The sequence below is a fragment of the Corapipo altera genome, unplaced genomic scaffold, assembly GCF_003945725.1.
Source record: "Corapipo altera isolate COAL_440 unplaced genomic scaffold, ASM394572v1 56, whole genome shotgun sequence".
Lineage (NCBI taxonomy): Eukaryota > Metazoa > Chordata > Aves > Passeriformes > Pipridae > Corapipo > Corapipo altera.
In genome coordinates, this window is record NW_020884896.1 from 11,254,010 (window position 1) to 11,272,185 (window position 18,176).

General features: G+C 39.2%; 1 protein-coding gene across 22 annotated transcripts in view; it reads right to left on the minus strand.

Annotated features, from left to right (window-relative positions):
- The window catches only part of ABLIM1 (actin binding LIM protein 1), a 199,220-nt gene that overhangs the window by 58,802 nt on the left and 122,242 nt on the right, over nucleotides 1–18,176 (minus strand). For all 22 annotated transcript variants that reach the window (XM_027648216.1, XM_027648231.1, XM_027648230.1 and 19 more), the window contains 2 exons: nucleotides 17,327–17,453; nucleotides 16,073–16,166 (listed from right to left, as the gene is read on the minus strand). In XM_027648216.1, coding sequence (XP_027504017.1) covers nucleotides 16,073–16,166; nucleotides 17,327–17,453 — 221 coding nt within the window. The remainder of the gene's footprint in view (nucleotides 1–16,072; nucleotides 16,167–17,326; nucleotides 17,454–18,176) is intronic.

Here is an 18,176-nt window from a genome sequence, read left to right on the forward strand (position 1 = left end):
GAACCTTCAACCCTGTTTGATGTTCAGTGTAACATCAAATTCCATTGTTTCCTTCTCTGCAGGCTTCTGTGATCTCACGAGCGGCTGGAACAGCATAAACACTCTGAAGACCAAAATTTGCTTCTAATAACATCCTGACCGAAACTGTCCACTCATTTTTCCCAGGCTCTTATCTGTTTAGCAAGTCACTACAAATATCTGTGCTCAGATACAAAAATAAAAGTGCAGCTCCTCTGCTTCCAAAGGATTTCAGAATCTACCATAATGTTCTCTACTACTACCAAAGGAAAGAAAGTGTAATAAGATTGAAAAAATTCTATTTAAAAAAAAAAAAATTTAATATGTATCTTTAAAATTAGGACCTTCTAAAGCTGTTTTTTACACTACTGTCACAACATCTCAATAGAAACAGCTCTCAGGACAGCCTCCGCCTCATTTCAACCCGAGAGAGGATGGAGCAGCAGGAAGCAGAGCTCACACTGGCAGTTCCCAAGCTGATGGAGCTGCAACACACCAGACTGGGGTAAAGTGGGAAATGGAGCGTGAGGCCGTGACTGTAAATCTGAATGACAACATGCCTGCAAGAGACATGGAAGACCCTCAGAGCCTTGCATTGATTGCTGTGCTGCCTTGGGTAAGACAAAACTGCAGCTGCCCTGCTGTTATGAACACTTGCACTGTTAATTCATGTTCAGTTTCTGATTTTATACAAAAATACTTCCCAGAATTCCAACAGTGACCACCAGTGTCATGCTAGTGTGTTCCTTAATGGATGGACTGTAATAAACTTTGAAACTTATTAGTGTTAATTCCATAGGCACACGATATTTTTATACACATTAGCTGCTGCTAATAGCAATGCAATTATTCACTGCCTAGAATACAGTTTTTCTTTACAACAAAGATGTGAGTAATGATTCAGGCTCAATCCCCAACTGTGCAACTGCTCTACTGTCATGAAGAAACCATCCTCATGACAGCTGAATATCAACTGGACTTACTTTAGTAAGAGCCTAGCAGTACTTAAGACTGCACTGTCAGCTCTGCTTTGAGTTCTTACTTTCCTGCAACACCCAAAGTTGAGCAAATTGCACACACAGGTGAAATGTTTAACTATCAATTATGGTCTTCATGAAGCTGTTCATTCTGTCTTTATGGGGCAAATCCACCTATTTTTTACCTACACAGTTAGCAGCAGGAGATCAGTAAAAAGAATTCCATCAACTAAGAAATGGACCCACTATAGCACAAAGTGACTGTTTAGAATTCTGTGGGTAGTACAGAGGAGCAAAGTAATACCAATTTATTACCTATTGCCAGGATTTTTAACAACATCTCTGTTAGGATCTTCAGTTAGATTTATGCACAGAGAAACCTGATCCTACTAACTGAACATGTAGTTAATCAGAAACAATTCAGAAGAAATATATGTACTACATTTTATTAAGTTCCATTCTAATCTAATTACAATTTAAATCCGTGAATTTATTGCTTTCATTACCTTTATTTTAGGTACATGTGACGGCAAGATCCAGCACCCACCATATAATTTTCTTTTAAAGCCTGTTTATTGCAAAGATTATTTTTTTAATTTTGAAACTCCTCAACAGCAAGTATCTGACAAGGCCTGACACAAATCCATCCTCTATTTCTTCACAATGCTGGAATAGGTCCAGTTCATAATTACAGGTGTGGACTTTCTATACCTTTTGTAATCATTAGGCTTCACAAACATTAGATAACTAAACATTCCTTTAACCTGTATGCATTCTGTCCAGTATGATTTCTACCATGAAAAGATACTTCAGAAAGTGAAGGACCTGATTACAGTCACATTCATGCTGTTGGATTAGTTTGTCATTAGAATGAACCAGCAAAGCTACTTTACAGTAACTTCACCATAGTGCCAAGGGCCTTTTCAAACAGCCTAATACTGGAATAGCTGAGATTTTGTCTCCACCAGCCAGCAAAACACCTGTGCTGGCTCCCAAGAGTGCTGTGTAGGTGTGCTGAGCTGCACAGCTGAGTGACCAGTCTTTGCAGCATGGTGTGAAAGCCATTCCAGACACAGCTTCCAGACTGTTGAAAGCAGGGCAAAGCCCTTAGCCTGGTTTGCTGCTGAGTGTTAGTTCAATGGCAAGTCAAGGGACTGCAGGAAGTCCTGTCAATGGATTATGTACCAGATGCACACAAGAGGCAATCTTCCACAACACCAGGAATCTCCCACTTTCCGAGTTGTCTTCATGCTTTCTTTCATTGGGTGATAACAGGACCACTGAGTTATCAGGAATATGAGTTCAAGAGTGAGGCATAACTTTGTTTCTTCTTTTAACTCTGCCTGAAGTGACTGTTAGTCCCTCAACCAGTTCCTCTGGCTGGGTTTCTAACACAGAGCTTGATATATGTGCATGAGCAGATCTCATTAACTGCAGCTGTATTTGTAGTGATGCAACAGGAGCTCCAAAACCATGGGAAGGAACTTGAACGACTATTACTAGTCTTTCAAGGTATTACTAGTTTATTTCATTAGAAAGAACCTTCTCAGTCAGTAGAACTATAGCTGACTTCACCTTGCTGAAATTTAGCTAAAGTCAGTAACAAACCTCCTCTATATCTTAAAAAAATGCTAAAACAACAGAAGTATACAATAAATCAGAAAATTTTGCACCTGACAGCAAGTAATAAACACTAGACCTCATCCTAATATAACAAACTTTTCACCAATTCTAAATATTAGCAATTATCTCCACTCTGATCATGATGTGTTTGCGTATACAGACAAACAGAAATAAACAGCAGTGTTGGATATTCATATATAATTATTCATGTCTGTGGAATTTGAAAAAAACCCAACATATTCCTAGATCTTAAAGTAACCATAAAAGGAAAAAAACACCAATTTTTAAGACACCCTGCTGAATGTCCCAAATTCTGTGTTCTAAAATAGAAACAAAAAAATTATCATGGTCCATATGTCTGATGCACAGAAAAATCATAAAAAATGTGATAATACTAACTGAAAAAAAAAGGCAATGACTAAGTTGTTAAATTAGAAATAAATATAACAAATAAGAAATCTAAATTTACCAAAGAAACAGCTAGGAACAGTATATTTAAAGATAATAAAAATCTTTATTAAAACATGATGTGAAAAACCCCCAAAACCCCACAGATCAGGCTAAGATTCCACGAGAGCTGTAGATGAAAAATGATGAAAGACAACATAGAAAAGGCAAGAGCATTCAGGACATGTATCTTTAGGGTCTGTATTTGATGATGCCAAAAGATATATATTTTCCTGTTTGATAATGTTTATTGAGCAAGATTTTTTTAAAATGGTGTTTGCCATGAGTCCAGATTTACAAATTAGGAGACCTGAATAATTTGAACTCAAAGAGTCTCAAGAAAACTATAGCTAGACAGTTCTCTGACAGATGGCTCTGCTAGCAGGGGAGACTCTGCTGAGCCAGATACCTCAGCGCTTACTTCCTTCCACCCACAGCATGAGGTACTGCTGGCCAAGACTAGAATAAAAAACCTTTCCTGGTAAGTCTGTTGATGACTCAAAGGCAATGCTTGTTTAAGGTATCTAAACCAAGCAAGTATGTTTTAGTAGTCGTAGGTAAAATGCCTGCAAACCGAGAAAGCAGGACCCTGTGAGACTGAGGGCTCTGTTGTGGGCAACAGCAACTGAGAGAGGCCACTTGGGAAAACTGTTAATACCCTTCCAGAAAAAGCTCTCAGAGTATCTGAAAGGGCTGGGTCTTCTGATCATTTAATGTATACAAAGAACATGAAAGAAAAGCAGAAAAACAGTTTTGCTTTTCACTACAGATACTGCAACATCACCATTGCAACATCAGTTGTGAGTGCATATGTGTGGATTTACAGGAGAGAGTTCAGTGGAGAACCATCAACACAACGTGAGCCTGGGTCCTGAAGGACTCTGAGTCAAATCATTATTCAGGGAAAGGCTTCAGAGGTGACTAGATCACAGTGACAGGCGATTAAAAGCAGAGAAGGGAGGTAATAGCAGGAAAGACCATGAGCTTTTCAATCCCATTGAAAACACTGTGACATCATCAAAAAGCTGAAATTAGATGAATTTAACCTCAAAATAAGGTGAAGTTTCTAAAAATCAAGGGTAATTTAAGCAGCAAGAGGGAAAACTTTTGGCCTTATAATCACTCTGCAGCCTTCATGATAGGATAATATACCAAAGGATAAGCTTTAATTTGGTTTCTAGGGAAAAGTGCTACAATTTTGAAAAGATAAGGTCAAGCAAGATGACTTCAGCAGTGCTTCTGACCTTTATCTATTACAATGAGCATTACAGAGAGAGAAGCTTTTACACATACATCAGGCACCTCCTAGGGAGCACAGGTTACACTGGAAAAATTTCCAATTGAGTTAAATCAGTTCACTGAGACCTGTCCTGGCTAAAGCAGCAAAATTCCTGCTCTAGCAGGGGATTTGTGGCTACAAGGCAGCTTTGGTTGATCTGGTTTGTGGTTCACTGAGACAGTTCAAGTGCAAGGCCAGAAGTTCTGGGGCTGGATATGGTGCATTAGCACCAAAATTGCTACTGACCCTGATAGCCCAGCACTGTGACAGGGCTCTGTGGTATGGGGAAGGCTGGGAAAAGAGCTCAATGTGACACTAAACAAAACTCTTGCTAACCAATTGAGTGGGCAAGTGCAAAGCACTTTCTAACTGGTTAAGCGAGTGAGAGCTTGGGGATTAAGCAACTCACTCTGAATCAAACTAATGCTTGCAGCAGAGCCAAGCAGAGAACTTAAATTTTCAGACTCCCAGCCCGGCTAGACCTCCATGTAGCACAGCACTAGATCTAAATAACTGTTGCCAATTTTCTTGTTCATCTAACGCAGAACTGTCTTTCCACTTGCCTGTCAGAGGGATGTTTCAGGATCTGTGCAAGCCTTGGCATACAATTTAGCAAAGTTTGGGCTCCATTCTGATATCTGCACTCACTTCAGAGGGAGTGTCCCAAAAACAACAGAGAAATAAAAGTTGCAAGGGCCAAAGGAGGGGAGAAAGGAACTAAGCATGAGGTCAGACACAGTACATCCACAGCAAATAACCAGAGAACAGAAAACAAAAGTAGCCTGTAAGAAACAAAGTAGACATGCAACACTCAATTTATGCTAGTTTGTACATGGTAGACTCACAGATTATTCTAATAGGGGAACATCTTATGTGTGAATTGGGCAGGGGATATTTTTCCTGTTAGTGACTAGAGCCCTTGTAGCAAACTGATCCTATTCTAACTAGTCTGCTCTGGTAATGCTTTAAAAAGTCTACAGGACGAGTTTTATCCCTAATTAACTGCAGTGCTACCTGCTACCTTCGGAAACCTCTTCCAACAACAGGTCACAACAAACAGCAGATGACAACCTAGGAAAGGGACAGATTTTCTTCAAATATTTTTCTTCCCAGTCACTCCAGAGTCACCCATATCAGTTATGAGCCTCGATTTGACTACATCCAGACACTCCTCAGGAATCCTCATTTTGTAATTCTGGCCAAAGAGTTTACATTACACTAAATCTAAAATGGAAACAACAAAGGCCATCAAGGTAACCAGTGGATAGGTAGTGCAGAAAAATACTTGCTTCTTTTTCAAACAGAACAACTTTGAATACATGTCAGACCACCAACACATGCTATACTAAAAGCAGAGTCTTTTCTTTTTGGCAGAAGTCCTTTTTTTTGTCCTATTCGTCAGTCTTCTAATTGCTGATACACGTGATTTCCCATTACAGCTGCAAAACTACACAAGTACATTTTTGGATCCTTGCTGGCATGAATATCCCATCAGAGTATGTTCTTCAGAGCCAAGATACAGGGATTTTTCTCCCTACTCTGTCTTCTTCAGTTCCATATAAAAATCAAGATTTCTGGTTACCACAGAAAAACTATTCCAACATTATTACTGTAGTGATGACCAGGAAAGAGCTGATGGACATAAAGCAGAAATGGATATATAACAATATTTTCTGCCATTTGGTTTTCAACTGAGTAAAGGGTCTCTATGATTTTGCCTAATGAGCAGTAGTTCAAGAGTGATGGTGAGATATATCTTCTTAAAGTTTTTTACTGCCTCAGTTTTTACTCTCCTCATTGCTGGAAAAAAAAACATTTTCCAGACAAGATGCAACTACTCTACAGAAGTAAAGTACTACTCTAAAGTACTACTCTAAGCAACAGTAAATCCATCTTCATGCATAAAAAAATATCTCTCTCCAAATTCTACTTGTAAAAGTCAATTTCTTACCATTTTAACTTATATTCAAATGATTTATGACACTCATTTCAGTGACCTCTGCAAACCACAAAAAATCCCAGGCTAATTTTACAGATAGTTTAAATGCTGGAGTCTCTGTGTTACTGGTGATGAAAAGGTGCATCTCTTGCTATGTGCTATTTTTCCTCTTAAAAAGAGGGCTTTGTAATAAATGTCATTCATCCCAGGTATCTATCCAAAGAACTATTAGACCTAGATGATCTTCTAATGTAGCATGAACATGTAATTAAAATCTACCCATCTTGTGCTCCAGGTGGTCATTTCAAACATTTAATCACCCATAAAATACTCATTTGATCATATTTCTTCATCTGTAAAACACCTGCTCAGCATAGACAGGTGTTAATTCTGCGGACTTCAAAGCCCCTGCAGATTCCAAACATATCTTTTGGGTTTGTATTTGTTTTTCTTTCCTTTTTTTTTTTTGTTTTTGTTTTTGTTTTCTTCCCCAGGAAAGCACCCTAATGAAGCAGATAAAAGAGGGAAGGGACTGAGTCCTCACAGAGCGCACGCTGGGCACAATACCAGGATGTAGCCTGTTACAAGCAGGTGAGAGCTACAGACTTGCCCCAACAGGCTCTTCTCCACTTCTCAAGTTTCAAACACGTTATTGCTGCATTCTTCCCTACAATTACTTTTTGTGGGAGATAGTCTAAGTCCTATCCTGGTCTTCCAAAAGTCAGTTGCAAACTCTTCACTCATAGGAAGACTTAAAGCAGGACTTAAAAATGAAAAATCACAATCCCGCAAAAAGAACGAAAGGTAACTGGCTGAAATAATTTCATATTGCTGCAGAGTGCACTGTCACATTCCCCTATCACCACATCCCAACTGCCAGTGAGACTATGATGCTGGAGAAAATTCTGGGTTTAGTCTAAGTTCTTTGGTGCAGGGATCATTATTAGTTTTATATCTCTGTTGTGGGTGATTGTGGCAGGTAGCACCAGCACAATGCAAAGTTTTAGAATATGGGCAGACGAAGCAATGTGGACTACTAAATAAAAATAGAGTATTATGTTTTCCCTGAAGTAGTCTGATCCAAGAGCAGAACAAGATGTGTTCTGCAGTGACAACCAAGCAACTCTTAATACAGCTATGTAACATGAACAGTAAATTCATCCAGGTAAGTTACTCTTCTCCTAAAAACTGGTATGTGTTCTGTGCATCTTTAAGACATGATAAAGCTACTTGTTTCAAGTGTCGTGTGTTACTGGAATACATGCAATGGCTTATATCACAAATGCTGTTTATGGTGGCAAGAAATTTTATGCTACTATAAATGACGCTACTGAAATGTAATTTTTAAAGAATTTGGATCAATCTGCTGAAGTTTTTCAGTAATGTTTAGTGCAAGAAACACACCAGAGAATATATAAATCAGAAAGGTAGACATTAATGATGCTTTGCTAGGAAATACAGATCCTAATCAGCACCACTGTGGTCACAAAAGCAATTTACAGAGATAAGGCATAATTTTATAAGCACCTGCAAGAGTTCACAAATCCCTCTGTGGCAATAAGGAAGCTTTAATAGGCTATTTTTTCAAATTACTTGTTACAACCTGCTCTTATTATTCACCATCTCTACATCCTCTTAACATTCCTCCCCTTTCTACTGATGTTCAAATTGACTGAAGGATGGTTTCCAAACCACTGCTGAGAAGTTAATGCCTTGTGATTATGCTGCCATAGCAACTGAACTTCTGTTAGGGCTCTGTCAACCTCAGATACTCTTTTGTCATCTGTATATATGAGGTCTTTCCCAACTACAGATACCCCTCTTGCCAAATACAATGTTTTGATGGAGGTGGAGGGGAAAAATCACCAAAAAAATCCTGTTAGATTTTTATATCAAGTGACTTACATTATTTTTCTGGAAGTATATTTATTCTAGATTTTTGATCCTGTGCATGGTGTGGTGTTCTTGGCAATTACAGTAGCATATTTTTCATCAGGGAAGGGTAGTCTAAAATGAAGTTAAATCTATGCTGCTACTCAGCTACACAGACAACCTGTCTGAACCACTCACCCATATCCTGAGTTATTATTAAACATTTCCCCATTTTTATGCAAACAAACCTCACATTAGATAAAAAAAAAAAAAATCAGCTTTCTACATTGACTGATAAAACACCCTTCTCAGCAAACAGGCAAGGAAACTGGAAACAAACACTAACCCAATTTTTATGCAACAGGTCTGCAAAGTGATTAAAAAAGCCAGGAAACTATATCAAGAATTCTTTGAGAGGATCGTGTTGTTTCTCCATACATCAGCAATCAGTTGCAATCAGAAACAGCCCAAGCTCTGTACCATTCTCCTCTCTTCCTGGTATTTAAAAAAACATATAAGCTGCACTCTCTTTATCTAATTTTTAAAAAATCCTTCTGGTGCACAGGAACAAAAGTTCAAGTACCCTATTATGATCCCACTGGCTGCTATTCAGCCACATCACAAAGCTGCACTCCCCTCTCCTCCCCCCAGAAAGCCATGACCCCTTCCAGTTCGTATCCAATTTCACAGGAAGGCGTTTACCTTCTGACAATAATTTTTCAATCCAAGTCCATTCCCTCCTCAGCCCAGTAGGCAGAATTCCTCCACCTCCGTTCAGAGTCGAGCCCCAGCAGAGCGCAGTGCAGCTGGTGTGCGTGCTCACCGAACCAGCTCACAGAGAAGTGCCTGTAGCTGCACCCAGTCCTGAGCCTCACTCCTCCTCTGCTCCCACTCAGCCTCTCCTGCACACACCCACCAAAACAAGCAAATAACCCTCCCTGCACGTTAAACCCACTCGGGCAGCAACTCGGCCATCCCATTCTGAAAAAGGAAAAGGGGGAAGAACACCAGCCCAGGCAGGGGCAGGACCATTTCTCATCACTTTTGTGTGTCACTATTTGATGTTGACACAGTTCAGAACATTTTTCCCTTGGGGAGAGGCATCTGCTGAGTATGAACTCAGTGCTCTCTTTCTCTAGAAGTTATTAAATATTACTTCCACAGCTTCTGAAGAATTTATACAGCCTCCTGAGAGTTAATCTAGTTTTGTCAGAAACAGTTACAGTGAGATTGTATTCTAGCCCAATTCAGACTAAGGCAGGCAGGGTGCTGGGGCCACTTCTCACACTGGTACATGTATCATATTATCCTGTTTGCACATTTTGGAGCACAATCATGCTTCAGATACACTCTAGGAACATTTTATGAGTTTTCAATGGGCCCTCTGCACTGACCCTACCTGATCTCTCACAGGTAATTTCCACAATTGAAAAGGTCCTGTGATCTGCAGTAAATGCTGACTAAGAGGGCAAATGACCACAGCATGTGCTTCTGCTTTTTCTTATCATTTACCTGGGATGTTCAAGCAACATGGTCATGTTTTCTCATTTATTCTAACAGCAGTAAAATGAAACACAAACAAAGCAAATCACAGAACTAACAAAGCATGCACTAAGCTCCGCTGCTGCTTCTCATATGCTTTGTGGCCTTTTCCCCTGGATTATTACAGTGTGTGAGGATGACAATGGATAACAATGAGGATGACAACCGGGAGATACTGGTTGCAAGCAAAGTCTCTCCCAAGTCTTATAAGACACCCAAACCAGTAGTGCTATGAAAACAGAATGGTAATACATTCTTCAGGGGTATTATTTTACTACAACTTAAACATACCACCAAACCTGTTTGGATCCATCCTATCAACAGTCTTTGTTCAGTTCATTAATTGCTTCACTTATAAAAGTGTTTAGGATTTTCATTCACATCAACCTGTATTACCAGTACAGGTTGCATCATTAAAATCCAGTAAATGACATATTTTGTGATACTTCCTGCATAACTGCTATGAAAACAGCCTTGCTAAATGCTCCATTCAGCAGAAGAATATATGCTAGTCTTTCATTTAACCTTTCTGAATGGAATTGAAATTAATCTCTGTTAGTGTTAAGAGATTCTCTACATAGCTCCTCTATCTAGAAAGTGTTCTAAGAACCCAGACCAGATGCATGACTGTACTGAGGTACCTAACTAAATTCTGTCCTCTTTGCAGAGAAGGTTGATGTTTTCAGGTGAGCTACGAGCCTAAGACTTCCTAAAATAGACAAACATACAGGCTACTGAGTTTCCTTGAAAGCCGATCAACTGAAGCATCTGAATGCTAATACTCACACGAGTAAAGCTGCTAGTATGGGTAAGTGTTGCCAGAAAGCAACAGTTTAACAACAGAGGCAGGCATGGTTCAAATAAATAATTTACAGTTCGTATGGGAACCAGCAAGGTTGTTCTGCCATCTGCCATTTATTTATTTATTTGGAAACAGACTCGTTCACATGGTAAGAATAAGCAGAAACTTCTATGAATCCCTCACAGCACAGGTTTCTAAATCTAGCTCTGAAAACAACACTTGAAGAAACTGATAGGCACTTCTAGCTCACATGCTTTGCCTCTTAAATATGGATACAATTTTCTTAGACAAATGTAGCAGCTTTTGCCATTTGTTTAGTTTTTCCCTCCCACATTTATTGTTATTTCCTTCTAACTTCAGAAGTCAAGGTGTCTCAGAATTGACATCTTTCAGAGTTAGTTACAGCACAGATGAGGCATCTCAAAATTCTGGTAATTAAAGTAACAGTATCTACAAGTACTAAACCTCCTTCACGTTAAGTACCACATCTTAAATTACTACTCCTCTTTAAAATCAGAAGCTCAGCATAAATTACAGTGTCACGAACATAGAACTTGACTTGACCTTGCTGGCTGAAATCAAGGGAACGTCCTGGTGCCCTGGCATTTCTCTTTTCAGGTCCATCTGTGAAAATGGCACTATGCCACTGCTTACATGGCGAGGTGCAAGTTTCAACAGTGCACAGGAAGCAAACAGTGCCCTGCAACCCAGGGCAGGGAGCAGCCCCTCAGAACAGGAACTAGAGCTATGCACAGCTAGGAGAAATCACGCAATGGCTTTTTCTTTGCCAATTAATATTAAGTAGATAGTATTATAAAAATAAATGGGTAATGAAGCAAGATGGTTGAGGGATTTGAGAGCAGATATATACATCTCTGTCTCTAGATTATGCGATCAAATCCTGTTCATATCAGTTACAGCCAAAAAAAAGTGAAAATTGTAAGACCTCAATCTTATTCTCAAACTTTCTATTTGATTTCATGCAAAATATCCACCTGTTTTTGGCCTCATCTTTGTTCAGCAGAACTAAAAGAATTCTACTTGGAAGTTTTGTAAAACACTTTAGATAAACAAAGATGAAATCATAGATATAGGCATGATCCACCATTTTTTTAAGTCAATGGGAAGCTTCTCAACTATTTCAATTTTTTTGAATTAAGCCCTGGAGGAATAGTTATATTGTGCATGGAAACTACATTAGACAAAAATTATTTAGGCCAACATCTTTCAAATGGCTAAATACATGCTGCAGTTTACTTAGATTTGTGGAGTTGCATATCTAAACAGAAATTTTCAGGATTATGATTAGACAGACATCTTTCAAAGGGCAAGCCTGGAAGCTACGAAAGCCAAAGCTTAGTGAAAAGTGTGTGTAGTGTGTGTAGAAGTCCTCACTCTCACTATGTGTTACTGCCTGCTAAAAATGTTTTTCACCAGTTAATGGGAAATGAGTAATTTTTCATTACTAAAGATTCCTTTCTGATGGAGAAATCCAAGGAAGAACACTGATCTCTGTTGCCTTGACAACATTTCCTGAAACACTCAAGTATTAAAGTATCCAGTATGCTCAAGAAAGTTGCAATATCTATTTCTCATTGGACGCTTACCACATTTATTGTGTTGCCATGCTCTTATCTGTCGTCTGTGACTATTTGTCACAGAAAGTTACGTGCCAAATATTACGTCAGAAATATCTGAGCTGACTTAAATGCACATATTATTTTTCTTGTGTATTTTCATGGCTATTGAAAGTTGTTAGATCTATGTCCTAGGGGAAGAAAAAAAGCATTCTTCCATGATTTGTGGATATTAGCAAAATAGGTACTCTCTTTCTAGTAATGCAGTTCTTAACTGAGCAGAGGGATCACCTCTACAGAGTGGTTGGAGGGAGTCCATCCTCTCAAGGCTTGAATCTAAAGGTTTGATACCAAAGCTCGACCTTTTTGACAGGCTTTGCTGAGGTGCTGACCAGGGGCACAGCACAGCTGCTTCTGAGATGAAGACTCTTAGGTCCACATCAGGAGTGTGTATCTCTCTTGCTGGCTGCTCATTGTAGGAGACTGAAAGCCTGATTTTTCAGAAGTGCTAAAGACATACTGAGGGACAAAATGAGCAGGAACTGCAAGTCTGAAGTGTTTCAAAAATCGCAACTTCTCTTTAAATTAAAAGGAAGTAGTATTTTACCAGTAAAATAGACAGCACCATCCTCTGTGAATCCATAGCTAAGTTTCATGCTTTCATTTCCCTTCAGTTTTTCTATAGGCTGTCTTAGATGTAATAAGAATAAGCAGAAAATAAAGCCGCACTACAAATGCTTACTGCTAATCACTTCTGATCCTTTAGAGGGAAGTTTCTACAATTTATCAGATATTTCCCTCCAATCTCTTCTAATAATTTCTTTGGATGAAGATGACGAGATAGTATACTCTGCTTCTGACATAATGAACTATTTTATTAACAAAATTGAATATACTGATCAATACATTTACTGCAGGACATTTACTACAACTATTTTTATTATCAAAGGCAAAACACAAAGTGTTTTAAGTTTTTTTCTTACTGCATGTTAGTAGGTATAACTTGGGCTGAGCAGTCATAACCTCTACGTAGACAATTCCTATAAATGTGATACTTCACACCCAGAATGTGGTTTCCTTCCCAATAGGGAAACAGCAGGACAAGAGACAATCTGCATGATATAAATCATCAAAAATCCTCAAATTTGCCAAAGGAACATTTCCAAAGAAAACAAAGAGGGAAGACAGTAATCCTTCTGGGAGATTTTCAATCTTCATCTAAATTAAAACTTCAGGTGTACTGAAAGGTTGTGGGTGATTTCCTGTACCGGATAAGGAGATTGTTAATTGTCCTGCCTCAAACAGGACTGCAGCCCTCCCTGAACTGTGGTATCCTGTTCTGTGAACTATCTTCTGTGGCCCCGTGGCTGCTTCCGACCCCTCATCTCCGTTATTACCAGAGGATTTATGTCATGCTCTGACCCCATCCTTTAGACTAACTTTTTTTGCCCAAAGGGGACACATGTGCTGACACAGGATTTTCTCATGCTAAGTTTTGATTTATTTTAGTCCTATTTAGAGGCATTAATCCTGCCCCTTTGGAACTGTGCATATCTCATAGTCATGAGCCAAGAAACTAGCCTACAGTTCTGATAAACTCCTCTGATTATTGAATGTTAGCTGTCTTCTAAACTTTCAAGCACCACTTAAGGACATAAAGTATTTGGATGTCTCTCCTGCATCTGCATTCCCTAATGATACCTGGAGAACACTAATCATGGACTATCCAGGCTGCTAATACATACTGTAATGCAGTTAAGCCAAAGTCTGAATAGCCTCCCTGAATACACAGCACTAATTTTTTTGGTGAAAATTTCTAAGGACTTGGTCAATCTACACGTTTCAGACAGCAGTCAGCTTTCAAGAGCTGCAAGGTCTTAGAGGAGTTTGGGTTTAGTTACATACTGAGAACCACTGCTGCCCTCTGCTGCAGTATTTTGGGTTATGTCTCTGATAATCAGTGAAAGCCACAAATATTCAAATAAAATTTCTAGTCCAAACAGAACCTATGTTTCCACTGGAAATAATGTTTCCATTATTGACAAGATCATTCAAAGGGTCTGTTTCTAATTCATCAGCAAATTCTGATTCTGCAGGGACTATGTCAAATGGAAAAATCTTTTTTAATCTGATTTTAACTCTTAAAACAGGTAGACACAAGAGGTTGGACATGTTTCATTGCTGAAGCAAAATGTTGTCTCATCTTCTGCTAATAAACAGCCATCAGAAGATTAAGAACTATGGAGTGAGAAACTAAGCTTGGGGCCAAAATGACTGCATCAAGGTTCTGCCCAGGACACAATGTCTCTGAAAACCCAAACTTTAGCTTAGAGTATCATGGACAGCCAAGTTCTAGCTCAGTTGAACTAATCTTTCCTTATTCTTAATCTATCCAGTTCTGATGATCCCCTCAAAGATCTAGCCTTCTTCCTCACTGATGCTAGGAAGAATAACATCAGTGCAACCTTGCCATATTCACATCTACTACACAAAGGGTTCCAGATAGAAATAGCTTATTTTTCCCCAGCTTTCCATAGATTCCAATAACCTTCCCTTTTATAATTTCCATCTCCATGCCTCTCAATAGGTTGCGTTGCTCGTAGGTTAGAGTACCTATCTTAAAATAAAACACTTAAAATAATTTTAGAATTCTTTCTAAATTATTCTATGTTTCCCAATCTCACAAATCCAATTACTTCTCTCCTGCAGTGCTTCCTGCACTGGAATGCAACTATGGTGTCACCAATACATAACATTAAATTGCAAAACTCATCAGCAGACAGGAATAGATAAACAGATGGTAGCAGACCAGAAGAAGAAAGCCAGAAACATGTCTTCCTACTCAAGAGAAAACTCAGGCTGTTCTCAATAATTATCTGTATGGGTCTCCAAAGGAATTGGATACACATTGCAAAGAAGGCAGACAGACTCTGGCTAATGAAAGAACTGTACTTCCTTCTAGTAGATGCAGTGACAAATGCACCAGGTGTTCTGAGTATCTCATCGGTGGCCAGTTAATATTCTGAATGCTGTACCACAGAGACCTCCATAACTAAACCACTTTATGGACAACCTGAAACTTCTCATATGAGGGCTGATGCAGACTTCTATCTGTAGTAGATGGGACACAAAGAAGAGAACCTGTAACACACATTCACTAGCTAATTCCAGCTGCTTTTATTTTTCGTAACATTTTCAGGTTTATTTTCAGTTATTCACTGAAAAACATACAGCCCAGCTCCAGACCTGAGCTCAAAGCTCATTGAACAGAGTTTCCTACAGGGAAAAGATAACAGTTTTGCTCCTCATATCTCAGTGACAAGGTGAGAAGGAAGGTCCTCTGCATTTTGGCTTCTTAAACATTTCACTAATGACACAGGGGGATCATGCAAAGTTCAAGGATTCCAGCTCAAAGGGGACTTATGACAGCCATGGGAGATGAAGATCAGCACCAACAATTAAAGATATCTAAAAAGATTTGACTGGTTTCAATAAGAATATTGAGGACTCCAAATAAGAGTCAACAAAAGAGGTGGTTCAGATGGCTTCTGCCTTCTCATTTCTGAACATATAATTTACCTCTCCAGCACATTTCTCCCTCTCACCTTCTCTTCATCATTCAGATCATGTGTAAATCTCATGTTGCAAGCTTCAGGATACTTATGGTTGCCAAATACACTTCCACTTCTCAAATTATTCCTATAAATATATTATATCTGACACAGAATAAAGCAGTGCAATTTGATCTGCAGACTTTGCAGATCACCATGAAAAGAAAAACTTAGAAACCAAAGATCCACAGAAACTAGTGCAAGTAATTCTATATCACATACTTTTCCTGATGACTGCAAAACTAAACCACTCTCAAAATAAGCAATTTTGCTCTAAAATCAGCTGAAAACCCTTTCCTATGAGAATTTTTGTATTCTCTGCAGTTGCATGAGGACATAAGGGGACATGGCCCAATTCTTAAACTCTAGTTTACAAAACACCTACCTCTAGGACTTTCCCAGTAATGAACTGGTGACATGCTTCACACTTGACTCCGAAAAGCACTTGGTAGTCCTTTTCACAATAAGGAGCACCATCTCTGAAAAAGAAAATCCACAAATTACAAACAACCTTTTAATAAACTGCTTACAGTGTAACTTACACTCTTCCTTTGTCTTCAATCTGGAACTCCTACACACAGCAACAGGCAAATGGAGAGAGTTCAAGAGAAACAGTTTGTATTAGAAGAAAAAAAAAATCTTTCTCACTAGTGCCTCTTAGAATTATTCCTTAAATTCCCATCAAGAAAAGGCATCCAGTACAAACCACTAAAATAAATCTCATTATTTAGAGCAGACTCTCTAGACCTACAGGTGCAATTATAGGGAATCAGTGGGACTATGTCTGTGGGGATGAGAGGAGAACACAGTCTTTATCACTGGCAGGTAGTTTTTGTTCAGAAAAAAATAATCTTTGGTAGTTTGCAAGGCTATAAGCAACTGCTTTGAAGTGTAAGGTCATGTAGTTTTTTAGTATGAACATGGAACATTAAGTAAAAGTGGAAACACTAGTCAGCTTAGGAGTATTTCTCAGATGCCAATTTTTTTTTTGAGAAATTACAAACACTACTTTTTATGAAATAGTATACACAGCTGAATGGCAGGTTTGTGAAACATATATTGTTTCCTTATTTCTTCTCTTGTTATATGCTTGAAGGGGGGGAAAGAGACTGTATCTTCATTCCCTCTGTTTTATTATTATACCACTTTTCCCCACTCTCTTTCTCTGTACTTTCTTCCACTCAAAACCCTTTTCATTAGTTTCTTATACGGAGATGAGAAATACAGTGTCAGGTCAATCACATCATCAAGGTTACTCTATTTTCTAGCAAAGGCAAGAAGTGGACAGGTTCCTACTTTTTTTCCTCAAAATCACGTGTTGAAAAGCAAAATGGCACAACACTTTATCTGGCAAATACAGAAAACATATGCAGCAATCCACCTAATCCTCCTAATCCTAAGAAACATGGAGATATACCCCCTTTCATACTGGTTTTAAATATAGACTGCTATCATTCGACATCACCTTTCATTTCCACTTGGCAGTTTACTTTCCCAACTCAGCTCTCACTGACAACAAAGATTTTGGTGCATATGGAAAGGAGGTCAAAACAGGATTCCAAAAGCTGAACTTTGCTGCAAGCTCTTCTTTGTTTGCAGCTCGTGCCACAAGTTCAGAAGAGGTGCAGAGGTTACTCACTTGCTGATGTATTCCCCGGTTAGGACCTTCCCACAGGCCTTGCACTTAAAGCACCCCAGGTGCCACTGCTTATCCAGAGCTAGCAATGCTTGCCCATTTTTTATGTCTCTTCCACAGCCAGCACAATCTGCAAATAAACAAACAGATGCATTTTTTGTCAGCTACTTGGTTCATTAAGCCTCATTAACCACCCACCCACCATAACACTTGGTAACCAAAGGGGGAAACTACACAGTACATCTTTCTTTCCTGAAACCCTTCCTAGGTTCTGTATAAAGATTCAGTCATACTCAGCAGAAGAGGGAAAGTATCTCTTCTGTCTTTCATGCTGTTTATGGTTCAAAGACTGCCTGGTAAGAACTGTACAGACTTTAGATTTTGTTAGGAACAAACTACAAAAATCATTACTGCAAAAAATTCTCATCTTCTAAAGCAATCTGTTTGTTTGTCATTTTACCAAGATCCTGACTGCTGAATGGGGCCCGAGCGAGCACCACCAGGATGCTGCATGTCCCCGTGTGGTGGCAGCAGAGCCCCACGTGTCCGCCCAGCTCAGGGGCGGTGGCACATCTCAGCCAGGAACAGAGGAGAGACCTTTTTCCAGGGAGGACCCAAGGCACGGGTGAAGCCATATGACAGCAGTGAAGGCTGCATGGAAGGGCATATTGTCTTCCACCTGCAGGTGTGGGTAACTGAAGTTCTCATGATCTCTAATCGGCATAAGGACTCTTGCTCAGGAATTTTGGTACTATCCCAGTAGTCAACACTCAGTTTTCACTGCGATTCTGAAGGACTCTTTGATGGTAGAATGCAAACCTGAAGCCAGGAGCACTGAATGCCCTCTGTCCCA